The sequence below is a fragment of the Hemicordylus capensis genome, chromosome 4 (genome assembly GCF_027244095.1).
Source record: "Hemicordylus capensis ecotype Gifberg chromosome 4, rHemCap1.1.pri, whole genome shotgun sequence".
Classification (NCBI taxonomy): Eukaryota; Metazoa; Chordata; class Lepidosauria; order Squamata; family Cordylidae; genus Hemicordylus; species Hemicordylus capensis.
In genome coordinates, this window is record NC_069660.1 from 184,727,469 (window position 1) to 184,742,236 (window position 14,768).

Below are 14,768 nucleotides of genomic sequence, written 5' to 3' on the forward strand. Positions count from 1 at the left end.
ACTGTCAGATTGATTTTATTGGAGTAAGATTGTCTTAGTCTACAGTGCTTCATATTTAAATAGACTTGAGTACTTCAAGGAAATTGTACATCATAAACTTTGGCTGGCTGCCACCAAAAGGTATTTAGGGGGAAATGTGTGCTGATTAGTGTGAAGACAGTTGTATTTTTGTGACTATTCTGTGAACTATTCTCCATGCATCACAACTAGCAAGAAGCAGACTAGATGACATTGCTTAAGCAAAGGATATTCAAGGAGGATTAGTCAATTTCTTCTTTCCTGGAAATGGTCTCCTTCAGGGTCAAACACATTTGAGGCAAATTGACAGAGTAGAATGGAGAAGCTTAAAGAGACACTGCTTACTCTAAATATGTTTTTTAGGTAAGCAGATTATTTCATTCACTGCTCAGCTGTACCAATTTTGTTTGCTGACCTCCCATTTCAAAGAGTGATTGTTGGTCAAACATGCTTACCTTGGACATGACAAACCATGCATCTTATTGATATATAGGCTATTTTTAGCGAGCCCTGGCAGGATAAATCATGCATTCTACTACCTGGTCCATATAGATTACTACACTGAATTAACGGTTTCACAGCATAAATAAAACATGCCAGCATAATATGGAAACAAATGTATTAAATCACGTCAGTGTTACACTACCTGAGCCCATGCATCTTGGCATGGGACTAATTAAGTTCTAAGGAAGGCTTTTCTGTAGAATCAATCCTTGTCTCACAATAAGTCAATGGATCAGCTTGAGGTTGTTCCCCAGCTCCGCAGAAGGAGCTCATATTCTATGTTCTCTCATTTATCCCTGGCTATTCTACTGAAGCTGTCAGCAAGCATGTTAATTAGTGTCAAGTGGAACTGGATGTCCCGTCAATGAGATCGCTTTGTTTAAATCAAGCAAGTAAGGAGAGTCAACTAAGGGATAAAGGATTTTGGCTGGTACTTTATTAATGTGAAGCTTGAACACTTAATCTAAATGTACAGAGCTCAAATATACGTTTAGCTGCTAGATTCTGGAGTCAAGCATAGAGCCAATTTATTTCTGACACATTCTTTTTTCGACAATGAGAGTCCCTTTACATTATACTATGAAAAGAACATTATTCCCATTGGTTTTTGGATCTGTTTTTGCACAAATTTATTCAACATGCCTGTGACAGGTTTCTTAGATTTCGACCAAATGGATACACAGATTTCATACCTTCCAGCTTCCTGCAGCCAGATTCTGTAGTGCACCTGCGGCTCCTTCCAATGTATCTGGATTTGAGCACTCAGAGAGAAGTGTGAGGTAGGGCTTGACTATGGATGGGTGCCACAGCATCTGGATTCCTTTTGGTGGCTCTGCACAGTCGGGAAGAGGTCCTACTCCATCCCACTGAAAAAAAAGGATAAAAAGCAGAATTATGACAATATGAACATGAACTGAATCCCACACATATTTACACAAAAGTAAGTCCCAATGAATTAAATGGTCTTTTTTCCAAGTAAATGTTCATAGGATTGTGCTAGTAAACTAAATATATGGACATGTGCCTTTAAAGATCCTTCATTTTAGACCCCATGAGACTTTACTATGAAATGCCATTAAATAACCTCTTGACCATTCTTTCATTTTACAGTGATTACAACCTTCTTGCTCAGCTAACATTACAATTTAGGGTGAAGACAAACTAGGGCCGAGGCGAGAAAACTCCTTGAGTTTGTGCACATGACCTTTCTGGGGAAGGCAGGCGGGGAAGCCTTCCCCAACAGATGAGCCGCTGCCGTCCTCCCCTCTGCTGCACTGTGTGCCCAACACGAGTGGCAGTGAGGCGGAGGAAGATTCTGGGAGTGGGAGGACTTCCCCCCTCCTGAATCCCAGGGTACCTCAGGGCACATGTGGTGGCTGCTCTTGTTAGAGCAGCCACCGTGCTTGGAATGGCTTCTCCTTCCCCCAGCCCCAGCTCACTGCCGGAAATGGTGGCAGGCCAGGGGGAAGCTGTTTAATTCGATGGTAGTTGCCCAGACAATTGCCAGCTGAGGTTAAGTGAGCCATAACCCGAACTAAATGCCGAACTAACGTAACTTGAAACATAACCCAACCTGAACTCGAGCTTGGCACAGGGGCAGCACTGGGATGGGATTGGGCTTGATCCCAGTGCTTCACACTTGCAGCCTAGCCCAGGCTGGGCTGACCTAGCTTGGGTTAGGCTGTTCGTGTGAATACCTTTATTAAATGACATTAAAATAGTTTATTTTATTCTACTGCATATTTTAAAGTAGTATTGCATTTCTCCTGGATTCAACCCTCTAACTATTTACCTTTCATCAGTAGTTCTAGTGACTATAGCAGCACAGCACTCAATTGTTTGAGAACTGGAGTGAGGAAAAGGAAAATGGCTTGCATATGTTGTTTTGGGACAATTTTCTTCTGCTACACTATCATTTGTAGGTTTTTTGAAGTTTTTAATATAACATGAACAGATTTTTAATAATGTGACCAGATTCTTTATGAATTAAGTACCATTTCCCCCTAAAGAAATCATGCAACATGTTACATTCATCTTCCTCCTCACACTGAGGCTCAGATGGTCTCCAACATATATAATTCAATCAATCAATCGCTCACTCACTCACTCAATATCTTTCTTACACTTTTGACAAGCATAAGGCAAACATAGAAACTGTAGTAAAAAGCAGAAGATTAAAAGTACAACATTATAGTTTAAAAACAGTCCATGCCAATGAGGGTTGTGAAGACAGTGACTATAGAATCAGAAGATGATAATATTAAAATCATATTGCTATCAACTGAGAACTATAAAAACCTATAAATTGGTTAAAAATTTAAATTGTGATAAGGTTAAAATATAGAAACTAAGAGATTTACAGCTATGTTGTTAAAATATATTTCTATGTCTATGAAGACACTTTGGATGTGATAACATGAAAGTTGTAGTCTTGCTGTAAACTAGGATCTATAGAAAACTATAAAATTAGTTAAGATTAGGATTAGATTTTAAATTAAAATTACGATAAGACCTGGGAGGAGGGATCAGAGGCATCAGCACAGGCATGAGCTGTGTCGGGCCTGATTAGCTCTTGTCGGGGCCCAGGTCCTGGCGAATTTTGCACGCTGCCGTGCAGAACCTGGCAACATTATGTGTTATGAGGAAGCTGCAGTCAGAGAGAAGTAATGATACGTAGAACTGGCCTGTGTGGCCTGGCAACCTTCTAAGTAGTGGGAAGATGAGAGTATTGCATATGTCTCTATAAAACGTGCAGTGAAGGAGGATGTGTTCTGTAGTTTCAACTTGCCCAGTGTTGCAGGGGCACAAGCGTTCCGGGACGGGGATCTTCCTATATCTTCCACCTAACATGGTTGAAGGGATAATTAAATCTATGCATCATACATATTGAATTAGTAGCTATACCATCAAGTAAAAATTGAAGATCCTGCCCATTATTTTCGTGGTTTACATGGGATAACCATGAATAGAAATCTTGTTGGATTTCTCTAGTCATCAGTTGTTATGGGAAAATTTGCTGAGACAGCTAAATAATCAAAGTCTAATTCACACACACTTGCAGTCACTTCCTTGTGGTGCAACCCTCCATGATAAGAGTATGCATGTGAATATTGGAACCATGAGAGCCCTTTTTATCCAAGTATTAGCCGGCAAAAAAGAAATTTATTACAGTAACTCTCATGCTCTTCCCAGGACATTGATCCCAAGAGAAACATCAGGAGTAGAGACAATTATATAATATTATGTTTAACAGAGTCAAAGCAAAATATCACTGAATACTGACATTATGAAAAGGGAGTGCAGTGAGATCATAGCTGAGAGCTAATATAGCATAGTGGCTGAATCCCTAGTTCATATCTCACTTCTGCCATGAACTAAAGAGATGGCCTCAGGCAAGCCACTACCACTCAAGCTCAGCTGCTATTTGCACTATGGAGCAGGAGTGGCCAGTGAGGGCAGTGCTGGGGGGCGGTGAGAGGCACCTTTAAGGAGGTAATAAGCAGGTGCTTACCATTGTATAAGCAGTACTTGCAAGCTGTGGCACTCTGCCCACAATCCCGCAGTGAGCGGCAGCACTCCGCCCAGCATCCAGCGGGGCCATGGTGTAGCCCTAGCCTCTGTACACACGAGCAGAGACCAGGGCCCTGCTACAGCCCCGCTGGATGCTGGGCAGCGCGCCACCGCTCTGCACAGGATTGTGGGCAGAGCACTGCAGCTTGCAGATGCTGCTTACACGATGGTAAGGACCTTGCTTATTACCTCCTTAAAGGTGTCTCTCACCAACCCACCGGCGCTGCCCTCACTGGCTGCTCCTGCTATGGAGTCAAATAATACTGACCTACCTTACATAGTAGTAGTAAGGGTTACTGAGATAATATATGTGAAACACTTCCTACATTCTGAAGCACTACATAAATGCTAAGTATGTTGGTTGTGTAATCCTATTACCAAATTCTATTTTCAGACCAAACGAGTGGGATACAAATATGATAAACGCTTTGGATACAAATATGATAAAGAAATGAGTGTATGCAATCTTTATAAAATGAAGGCTGAAATAAACTCCAAGAGAAGGTGATATCATTCATTGCATGCTCTGATCCCAATGCTCTGAAAACGAACATATGTTTTGTTGTATCGCTCTATCAACGTCTTCAGAGAACAGGGAAAGGAAATACAGTAGTCGCCAGAGTTAGGATCATTTTTGATAAATATAGAATGTAACGGGAATAAACAATAGGGGCATGATCCCGTCTGTAGCCCATTTTAAACAAGGTGCATGCACAGCATGTGGGAGGAAGCTGGCAGCGGAGCCCTACATATGGAGCAACACATGTGGGAGAGGGAGAGAAGGATGTGGCAAAGGATGTACATCACCCACTCAAAAAATAAAATAAAAATAAAGAAATGTAACTCAGGGCTTTGGTAGTGTTCCATTCTATTACTGTGGGAGGAAAATTATCCATAGAGATAACTCATTAAAACATTTGTAAGGTTAGTGCACACACACACTCATTTATACAAAAAGAAACATGTATTTCCATGTAACATTAAAGTAACCTTCCTCCAATTGCCCTAGTTGTGAGGCTCAAATTGTTTCGTAGCTTGAACTACTCGATATTAATGAAGTGTGGCTATGGGCTGTAAGTGTCAGGGTAAAGAACTACTGGAACAGCTGCTCAATAGTTGTGGTCTATCAGTAGTGATCAATGCAGTCTTTTTGAACTAGTAAAAATCTTGCAAGTATAGGTGAAAGCTGCATTTTAGTCATCTTTTTATTTTATATAAAAAGGCAAAAGGAAGCAAATAAAGATTGATCCTTGGTTCAGATGTATTTTAACTAGGTGTAGTTCCCATTTCCCCTACACAGCCCAGAAAGAAATAGACAATGAGGGAGAAATATTTTGGAAAATATAGATTTATTTAAGAATAATAGGCTATGGATTTGCATTTCTGAAGGCTGGTTCACATATGCATACATGCATATCACCATGACCTGATGACTCAATGATGAATGTGCAAACTGTCTTGTTTGTGAACTATCTTGAGCAATTTCCCTTGGAAAGTAGGGATGTGCAAACAGGTTCGACGCTGAACCGGTTCGGTTTGACCATTCGGGGTTGAACTGAACCATCCCCAGATAGAACACCCCCCCGAATGTTCATGGACTTTAAAAAAAAATTTTTTTCGGTGGAGTTGTTGGAGGCGCCAAGGGTGTGTGTGTCTGTGGAGGTTCCTCCTCCCTGGTTCTGAACATAGGTGCCTGATAAGGACAGTCTGGGAGCACTCTGGCACTTGTATAGTTATACAGTTCCTGCCCCCCCTTTCCTTTCCTGGGCATTTGTTTTCTCCCTCTGCCCCCTTGCTCTCATCCCCATCAAAGGAGGGAAGCAGAGGCCCTCAGCAAAGCTTGGGAATAAATTGCTAGAAAGTAAGTCCATTGATTCCACTGGAGCTTACTTATGAGAAAACACACATAGGAATCATGACCAGCAGAGATCCCAGGCAATAAAGTGGGTTCTCTTCCCCCCCCCACTTCCTCCCAACCCCTCAGCAAAGCATAGAAGGGGCTGACCCTTCTGAGGGGGGAATCCCATTTATTTCTTTGGGGCTTACTTCTGAGTAAAAATGTATAGTATTAGGACCCCATGTTAGGACATTCTGAAGAAGGAGCCTTCAGCCATTCATCCTAAAAGCCATTCCCTTCTGGGAAGGGAGTCTTTTGGACACGGTTGTTAAAGCATCTGTTGTTTTTAATTATCACTCTCTATGTGTGTGTGTGTGTGTGTGTGTGTGTGTGTGTGTTTTAAAGAAAAAGAAAAAATGAAGTACAGGTCATAAAGAAGGCATTGTGTTCGCAGGGGCTGAGCCGGTGCGGCGGGCGGGGGAGTGGCAGCACCGGCAGTCATGCCAGCCCAGTAAGTACCTTACGACCTCTCTCACCATCCCTGCCCAGCCACCCCTCACAACACAAATTACCTGCTTCTTGTTGTGTCCTTATTCACAGCTGATTAATCATGAGGTGGGATCATACTGGCACTATTACTGAATCCACTAATTTCATTTAATTGCATTTTTTCAGGTGGTGGGGAGTGTGACTTTATCTTAGCTAAAGGTGTTACAAAGTTTTTGGTGTTCAACATCAGGAAGTTTTACCTTGTGGTTTAAGCTAACATGATTAATTAATTAATTAATTAATTAATTAATTAAAATAAACAAATTAAATTAATTATGTTATTTGGAAGGTGATTTTAACATTTATTTTATATATATATATATATATATATATATATATATATATATATATATATATACACACACACACACACACACACACATACATACACACACATATTTATTATATGTTTTTATATATATATATATATATATATAAATAACATATATAATGTTATTTGGAAGGTGATTTATAGAACTTCAGACAAAACAGAACTTTGAAAACTTTGCCGTTTGGATCCTGATCACCCTGTTGGGCTGAGTGGAGTGCTGCCAAGTGTGCAGATTTAAAATATCCCTTAATAATTATGTGTTGTCACAAAAAGAAAAAGTGATGGGTGCTACTAAAGTGGGCGGTGGTATTCTTTGAGCTTGAAGATCAATTATTTGTGCAGCCCAGTTATTGAGGCGTATAATGCTATTATTCTGGAGTGGCATGGGGAGTAACTTCTGTCAAACCAGGCTTAAGATACTACAGTATCTTAAGAAAAACCTCCAAAGAATACTGATCAAAACCAGCAGTTTTTCAATAGAAAGAAAAAATTATCCTCAAATTGCAGAAGGAATACTCTACCAAAGAACCTTTCCTCATGTCACAGTTCTGTTAATACAGTTAAAATGTAGCAGTTATTTCAGCATCCTAACATTATAAGCCTTGAATATTCTTTTGGTGATAAAATCTAAATTGTCTGCCCTATCTGCCAGAAAGTTTGCAGACATCAACTAGGGGACACCACCCTTTCAGATCTGGTACCGAAAGTGGCAAAGATGCAGCAGCTAAACAATTGACCCTTAAACTCTAGGAAACAAGTGTTGGCTTCTAGGGCTGTTCACTGGCGCTGCAATCCCAATGAATCTGTAGCATGCCCCTGGTGTTGCTTCCACAGTGGATATCTCTGGTGCAATTCATTACATTCCCAGTACTGTGAGGGCCTCTTCTGCACGGGGGGTGAGAAGTCCCCCCCGGCCTCTTCTGCAGGGGGGCCCATGGGGCTGAGAAGTCATCCAGGGACAATGGGAAAGCACATGGGGACATCTGAGAAGTTCATTTCCTCCCAGCACTATTTCCATGGTGGAATGGTTTATGAACTTGTGAGGGAATGCAAGGAGATGGCAATGGGTTGTGGAAGAGAACTCAAGCTAGGGTGAATGCTTATGAGGGAGCATAAGCTTGTGGCAAGATAACAGGGGTCCTTACAAGCTATATGAGGCAGTAGGGGCAGGATGACAAATGAACTTGTGAAGACACATACAGCAGCAATGAGATGGCAATTGTACTTACCAGGGAATGCAAGGTGGAGACGAGATGACCAGGGCCTTGCAATGACATGTAAGGTGCTGGCAGACTACCCTTGAACACAGGGGTTTTGCATCAGAGATATACTGCCTAACAATGGGAAGACTCCACTTAACCAGCATAGGAAAGCTCTTCCCCATAGTGTCTACTCAGATTTCCCTTTTTAAAACGCCTGGAAATTCAGCAATCCAAAAACCTTTGATTTGTGGTAGAAAGCATGACTAGTCCCCTCAGCTAAGCAGGGTCTGCCCTGGTTGCATATGAAGGGGTGACTTGATGTGTGAGCACTGTAAGATAGTCCCCTTAGGGGATGGAGCTGCACTGGGAAGAGCATCTAGGTTCCAAGTTCCTTCCCTGGCATTTCCAAGATAGGGCTCAGAGAGATTCCTGCCTGCAACCTTGGAGAAGCCACTGCCTGTCTGTTGATAATACTGAGCGAGATGGACCTATGGTCTGACTCAGTATATGGCAGCTTCCTATGTAAGATGATAGTTAAGATGTCTTACATTTTCACTCGTGCTCTAAAAATAATGGAAATTACAAGTTAAGGTGCCCATCTTAATTTCCACACCATTTAAGCTGTAAAGAGTTTGTACAGTCTGGTATATGATGCTGACTTTAGAAATAGAAATAAAATGATTAAACACTTTTATGATGAATCAGACCATATAACAGAATTAATTAATTAAAAACCCGAGAAAACAGTTTTGTCTTAAGCATCTTTTTAAAAACAGCCAGAGATGAAGGAGTTCTTATTTTCACAGGGAATGCATTACAAAGCCCCGGTGCAGTCACAGAGAAGACCTGATCCCGTGTAGCCACCATGTAGTTGTAATCAGACCTTCCCAGATGATCTTAATAGGCGGGAAGGTTCATGACAAAGGAGGTGCTCTCTTAAATACCTTGGACCTATGCTGTTAAGGGCTTTCTAGGTCATACCTAGCATTTCCTCAAACATTTATTATGATGGAAGCATGGAGATAGCAAAAAATTCCAGATAACTGAGGTTCATTCCAGGGAGCATCATACAGTTAACTCTTTCTCATGATCTGTGAGGAAGGGCTTGAGGGGCTCAGGCAGCGCGGACGGTTGTAGGCCAGGACACTTCACTCTGGCCCCTGGAACTCCCATTGCGCACCACATGAGTGTGATGCATTATGGGGATTCCCCCGATGCTGGCTAGGAACCCCACAGTCTCGAATCTTCCGCTGCAAGCAGCTGGGGCTGGCAGACAATCAATAAAATGGGGCTAAGGGAGCACTTAACCCCATGTAAGAGGGTGGCTAGTTTGGTGCAGAAGCACAGTCCTTATGCGAGGGCAAGACCAGGCTTGGCTTTGTTAGCCCGGTTTTGCCTGCACGTGAGAATAAACTCAGTGAGACACTGGCTCACTACCAGTTGAATATCCAGAGATGACTCCAGGATGACCCTGATACCCCTAACCAAAACTGTGGACTTTTGCTAGGCAGATAAGGAATTATTTTGTGTACAGTAGAGCTATTCAGGACAGTGGCGGCCAGTGAGAGCACCAGTGGGGTGGGGGGCGGCGATGAGATGTACCTTTAAAACCCAATTAGACAGTGCTAACTGGCATCACCACCACACCTCTAAGGTGTGACATGGTGCCTGGCCACATGTGCAGTGGCTCTGAAACTCACCTGGTCTCTGCACATGTGCAGTGTCCAGGTGAGTTTTGGAGCCAGGCAGCAGTGCAGTGGTAACACCAGGAAGCACAATCTAATTTAGTTTTAAAGGATGCCTCCCCCCACGGCATCCTCACAAGCTGCCACTGATTCACATTTATTTTTTACATTTATATCCCACTCCTCCTCCAAGAAGCCCAAAGCGATATACATGGTTATGTTTACCCTCACAACAACCCTGTGAGAAATGTTAGGCTGAGAGATACATGACTGGCCCAGAGTCACCCAGTGAGCTTCATGGTTGAATGGGGATTTGAAATCGGGACGTCTCGATCCTAGTCCAGCACTCTAACCACTATGCCATGCTTGCTGGCTCTCAATCCAGGTCTATTATGCAAGACTTTCAGTGGAGCATAGGGTAGTGTGGGAAGATGTCGGAAGAAAAGGGGTTTCATTGAAAACCCAGACTTATCTCTGGAAGTCGCATTTTTATTACTAAATGCTTTCTGAAATAATTACTGGCCTTTAGTCTCTTTTATGGGTAGAAGATTAACCAGCATGACAGAAGTTTAAACTACCAACAGAAAATGTAAACTACTAACAAAAAAATGTTAGGCTGCTTTGTTTAACGGTGAGCCGAGTCTCATGATCAGTGAGACTTGCCAAAATGAGGTCAGTGGGGAGAGCGGGCTTGGCGATCCAGGCTGCAGCCCTGGTGGCCAGATCGGCCACCCACACAACTGCCGGCTCAGTCACGGAGCCGTCGGGGGCTGCGCAGCCCCCAGAAGTTCCAGGATGCCCCGCGCGAGTGCGTGGAGCATCCTGGAGAGACCCCCAGGGCCGGGAGGCTTGTTTCAACTTTCTGGCGGGGGTCTCCTCGTGTGTTGCCATGGCGCGGAGCCGCGCTGCAGCAATACACGATCAAAAAGATGGGGTTAGTGGAGCGCTCGCTCTGCTAACTTTGTCTAAGGGGAAGGGTAAATTATCAGGTTGCCCGGTGCTTCTCACGTTCTGCCAAAATCGGGCTAGGCTCCCTTAGCCCGATTTTGGCCGATTGTGCAAATAGCCTCATTGTTTTTGAACTAAGTACCAGTCAGTATTTTTTTTCCAGAAAATACTGTTGTCATATGAAAGTTGTGATGAGAGTGACAAAGACTCTTGCATTTGGGGTTAAGCTGGAGCTCTTAAGCTGGAGCTCTTAGTGCTCAACTTTGGCCCTCCTGCAGATGTTGGCCTACAATTCCCATAAGCCCTGGCTACTGGCCACTGTGGCTAGGGATTATAGTCCAAAAACAGCTGGGGGGCCTAAGTTGAGCAGGCCTGTTAGTGTCTTCAATATTCTGTGGATATTAGAGAACTTTATTTTCCAAGATATCATTAGTATCTTGGGAAAGTTCACTATGGTATACCCAAGCACACAAGGAGGAGGAAAACACACTCCCAATGCCTAGGTAGTGTTTTATGAGTCAATTTGTTGTTCTCTGTCATACAAAAAGTCTCTCAGAAGGGTCACACAGCAGGGGCACTTCACTGAACCCTCATTTCCTCGGAATCCAAGATACTCTTTGAAAAACAAAAGTGTTCTTCAACCGTGCCATATCGACAGATATACACACCCCTGTTCCTTTGCTTATTTCTTTTCTTTTAATGTATTTTGAAGAAAGCTGCTCTGAAGAACAAGCTACATCCTATCTTCCTTTCTCTTTTAATTTAAAAGTTTGCTGCTGTATTTAGAACAAAACCTTATCCAGGTTTCTTATCCAGGCTAGCTGACACAGAGAAGGAGCCCTTTCTCACAATCAGTGAGAAGGGCTTGAGAGTGGGCAGTGGGGAAGGTTGCTTAAACTTACCTTCTCCACAGAGGACCGCTCCTCTGTTGCTGGGTGCGTTTCCCACACGCCCAGATAATCCTCTGCTGGTCCAGGCTGCGTGGAGGATTGGGGGCTGGGATGCATTCTTCCAGTCCCCAGAAATCTGATAACGCACTGCACACTGCGCAGTGCATTGTGGGGATCGCCATAGCGACAGGCAGGCGCCTGTCACTGCTACAGCGCTCGATAAAAGCAGTTAGCACTGCACATGATACACAAAATGGGGCTAAGGGAGTTCTTGCTCCCTTAACCTCATTTAGGAAGCTGGCTTCTCAGGCAGAGGCGTAACGATAGGGGCGGCAGGGGGGGCACGTGCCCCGGGCGCCATCTTTGTGGGTCACGTGGGGGCGCCGCCATGACCCCCGCCGCTGTGTGCTCCTGCTAACGTACAAGCTTGCATCCTTGCATTTGCACCCTACCATCAGACTATGCACTCAGGGGCAGAGCCACCATTGGCCAAACGGGTTCAAAGAACCTGGGCTGCCACCAATCAGGGGAGCACAGCCCCAGCCACACCTCCCAGGTCTGATGTCAGACGCGGGGGTGGGGGACATTATTTTGGTCCCATCTCAATATTTCAGCCCAGAAAAGTACTAGAATTTTACAGCACTAAAAATACCACCATGAAGTTATCACCAAATCAAACTGAAAAGGTAGATAATACAGTACTGGGGTAGATGATTGTATTAAATAAAGACCATGAATGGGTAACATTAGGAGATTTCAGTTACACCCACAGGCTGCATTGTAAAACCGCAATTATTATTTTAAACTAGCAGGAGCAGACCATTGTTGACCAGGCAAAGTCATTTTGCGTAGATTGCACTTATAAGAAAGTTAAAGGAATTAAATACATGTAATAATTTTTTTAATTAATGTGCTTGCAAAAGGTAAGTAAAATAAACGTTTTAAATTGGTAGGATTTCAACTTCAAACATTAGTCATTTTGGTTAATAATTACCATACATAGTAAATTTGAATCAAAGTAAATATGAATCTAAGAAAGATCTGCTTCTCTTGGGCATGATGGTTTGGAATTATTGATCTGATTATTGAATGTTTAAACTCTGTTGAGAAGAATAACAGTTCAAATACGATGTTTATATTCAGAATGTCTTCCAAGAAATACAAAGACTAAACCTTTATCCAGCAAATTTCCATGTAAAAAGTAGTGCATTCAGCTAATTTAAGTGGTAGGATTGTGTATGCAAATTTGGTATCTATAGTTAATTGGGACATATGTTATTCAGAATGTCTTCTTAAAATACAAAATTATTTAAACCATCCAGCGAGCCTATTCCTGTTTAAATGTAGTGCATTCGGCTAATTTAAGTGGCAGGATTGTTCATGCAAAATCTGGTATCTATAGGTCATCAGGAATTATGAGTAATATTTTGCACAAAAAAAAAAGAAACAAATTCTTCAAAATATATAATAGATGTTTGGTATAGGAGCAGTTGTCCCATAGATACTAAAAAACAAGTAAACATATGTTACTTAAGGTGGACCAATGGCTGCAATACAAAATTCTTCGTTCGATAGTATGAAAAAGTAACAACAACAAAAAAACCCCACTATGTTTTACAACCCCCTGCCATGAGAATCAGTTTGGATTCCAACCCTGACAAGGAAGGGTTACCCAGATAGAAAGGACCAGCACTGGCTTAAGACCCTGACTAGACTGAAGCTTGGGCCTGTCAACCCAAAGACCTCACCTCCCAAGGAATCCACCCCATCCACACCAGAAATCTCACACTCCCCAGGGTCTCATGCCGGCATTGGCAGCAGGTCAGAAGGAAACTGATACAGAGGAGAAGTGCAAAGTTCCAGGGCAGATGATTGCCCCTTTAAAACTCTCCACCCACCCAGGCAGGGTGAAGAGCCTTGGAGGAGTAGATTGGGTTTTAGGACATTTAAGACTTCAGTCAAACTCTGAGCCTTGTAGAAAGCAAATGGCTCCCTTGGCACTATCAGAAGTTCTGCAACTCTAGGCCTTCTTTGCTCATTTGTTGCCAGCCTAGCCAAGGCCTTTACAGGCACTGAAGGAAAGAAAGTGGGGAGTGAAGGAAAGAAGGGGGCTTGCATAATTCAATATACTTGTATTATATATACACCATAGGATCATGATTGTAATCACTTTGTCACATTATTTTCACATAAAGGGGCTTCTGTTTTTTCTAATCATGGATTCATATATATATCACTTTGGTTCAGGTATGTTTGAACTTTTTATACAGGCCTGTAGCTGTTCTCTTGAAAAATGCTTTACCAACGATGTGCTGAGAGAATTTTCTGCAGAAGAGAGAAAGTTGGAGCTGGCTTTAGGTCAGATACATAGGGCATATATAAGTGAATGAGGTACACTGGGACCAGTGTTCTCTCTAACTTTTTTTGTTTGTGTGCGGAATGAGTTTTGTTATGGGTGGCAGTATCAAGGCAGTGTGTTCAGAGTGGGGCCTTCTTGAAACTGAGCAGGATATAAAATTAACTGAGCGGACATTTAAAAAAATGTGAGCGTGTGCACATGCGCATGCCTTACAGGGAACACTGACTGGGGCATATAAGCAAATTAGTTACTGTAAGATGACTTATTTTCTAATGAACAAACCACAAGGACACAAAAGGGACTTGTTCTGCTGAGCACTGGCCATTAGACAATGGTCAAATGAGAATGCAATCATATAATCCAAATATACAAGCTATGTAAGTAAGCAATTCATAATTTTTTGCATACGAGGCAATATTGATAATACCTAATCATTATAAAAAGATGTCTTTCCAATCAAGATGGGTCTTATCTTGTAATTAGACGTGGCCTATCAAAACTTAGCAAGTATTCCAAGCCATCCTTGTAGGAGGGGAGGACCATCTATGATAAGGGATTATAAAAGTTTTGATCATGGATTAAGATCTAGATTTTTTCCTCTTTGACCCCTTATGATTTTCTAACTTGTGTACTACTTTAAAAAAAAAAAAAAAAATCTTGTCCATAGCTTTGGGCTTTACGCCCTAGCTATAGTCTTTGATTTCTTCTTTAATTTTTCCATAGCTCTAAGGTCTAAGCTCTATGATTTTGTGATTTTTCTTTTCATTTCTATTTAATCTCCTATTTTTAGTTTTTTCTTTTGTGTTGCTGAGACTGATTTGCTGACAACCTGTTTGGGTGCACGGGGCCAAGTCTCAGCTGAAGTTCCCACTTCC

The 14,768-nt window shown here is 42.3% G+C and overlaps 1 protein-coding gene across 6 annotated transcripts in view; it reads right to left on the reverse strand.

Moving 5' to 3' along the window:
- Window positions 1-14,768, reverse strand: part of CTNND2 (catenin delta 2) — a 924,887-nt gene that overhangs the window by 116,011 nt on the left and 794,108 nt on the right. For all 6 annotated transcript variants that reach the window (XM_053242882.1, XM_053242877.1, XM_053242879.1 and 3 more), the window contains one exon: window positions 1,215-1,388. In XM_053242882.1, the coding sequence (XP_053098857.1) occupies window positions 1,215-1,388 (174 nt within the window). The remainder of the gene's footprint in view (window positions 1-1,214; window positions 1,389-14,768) is intronic.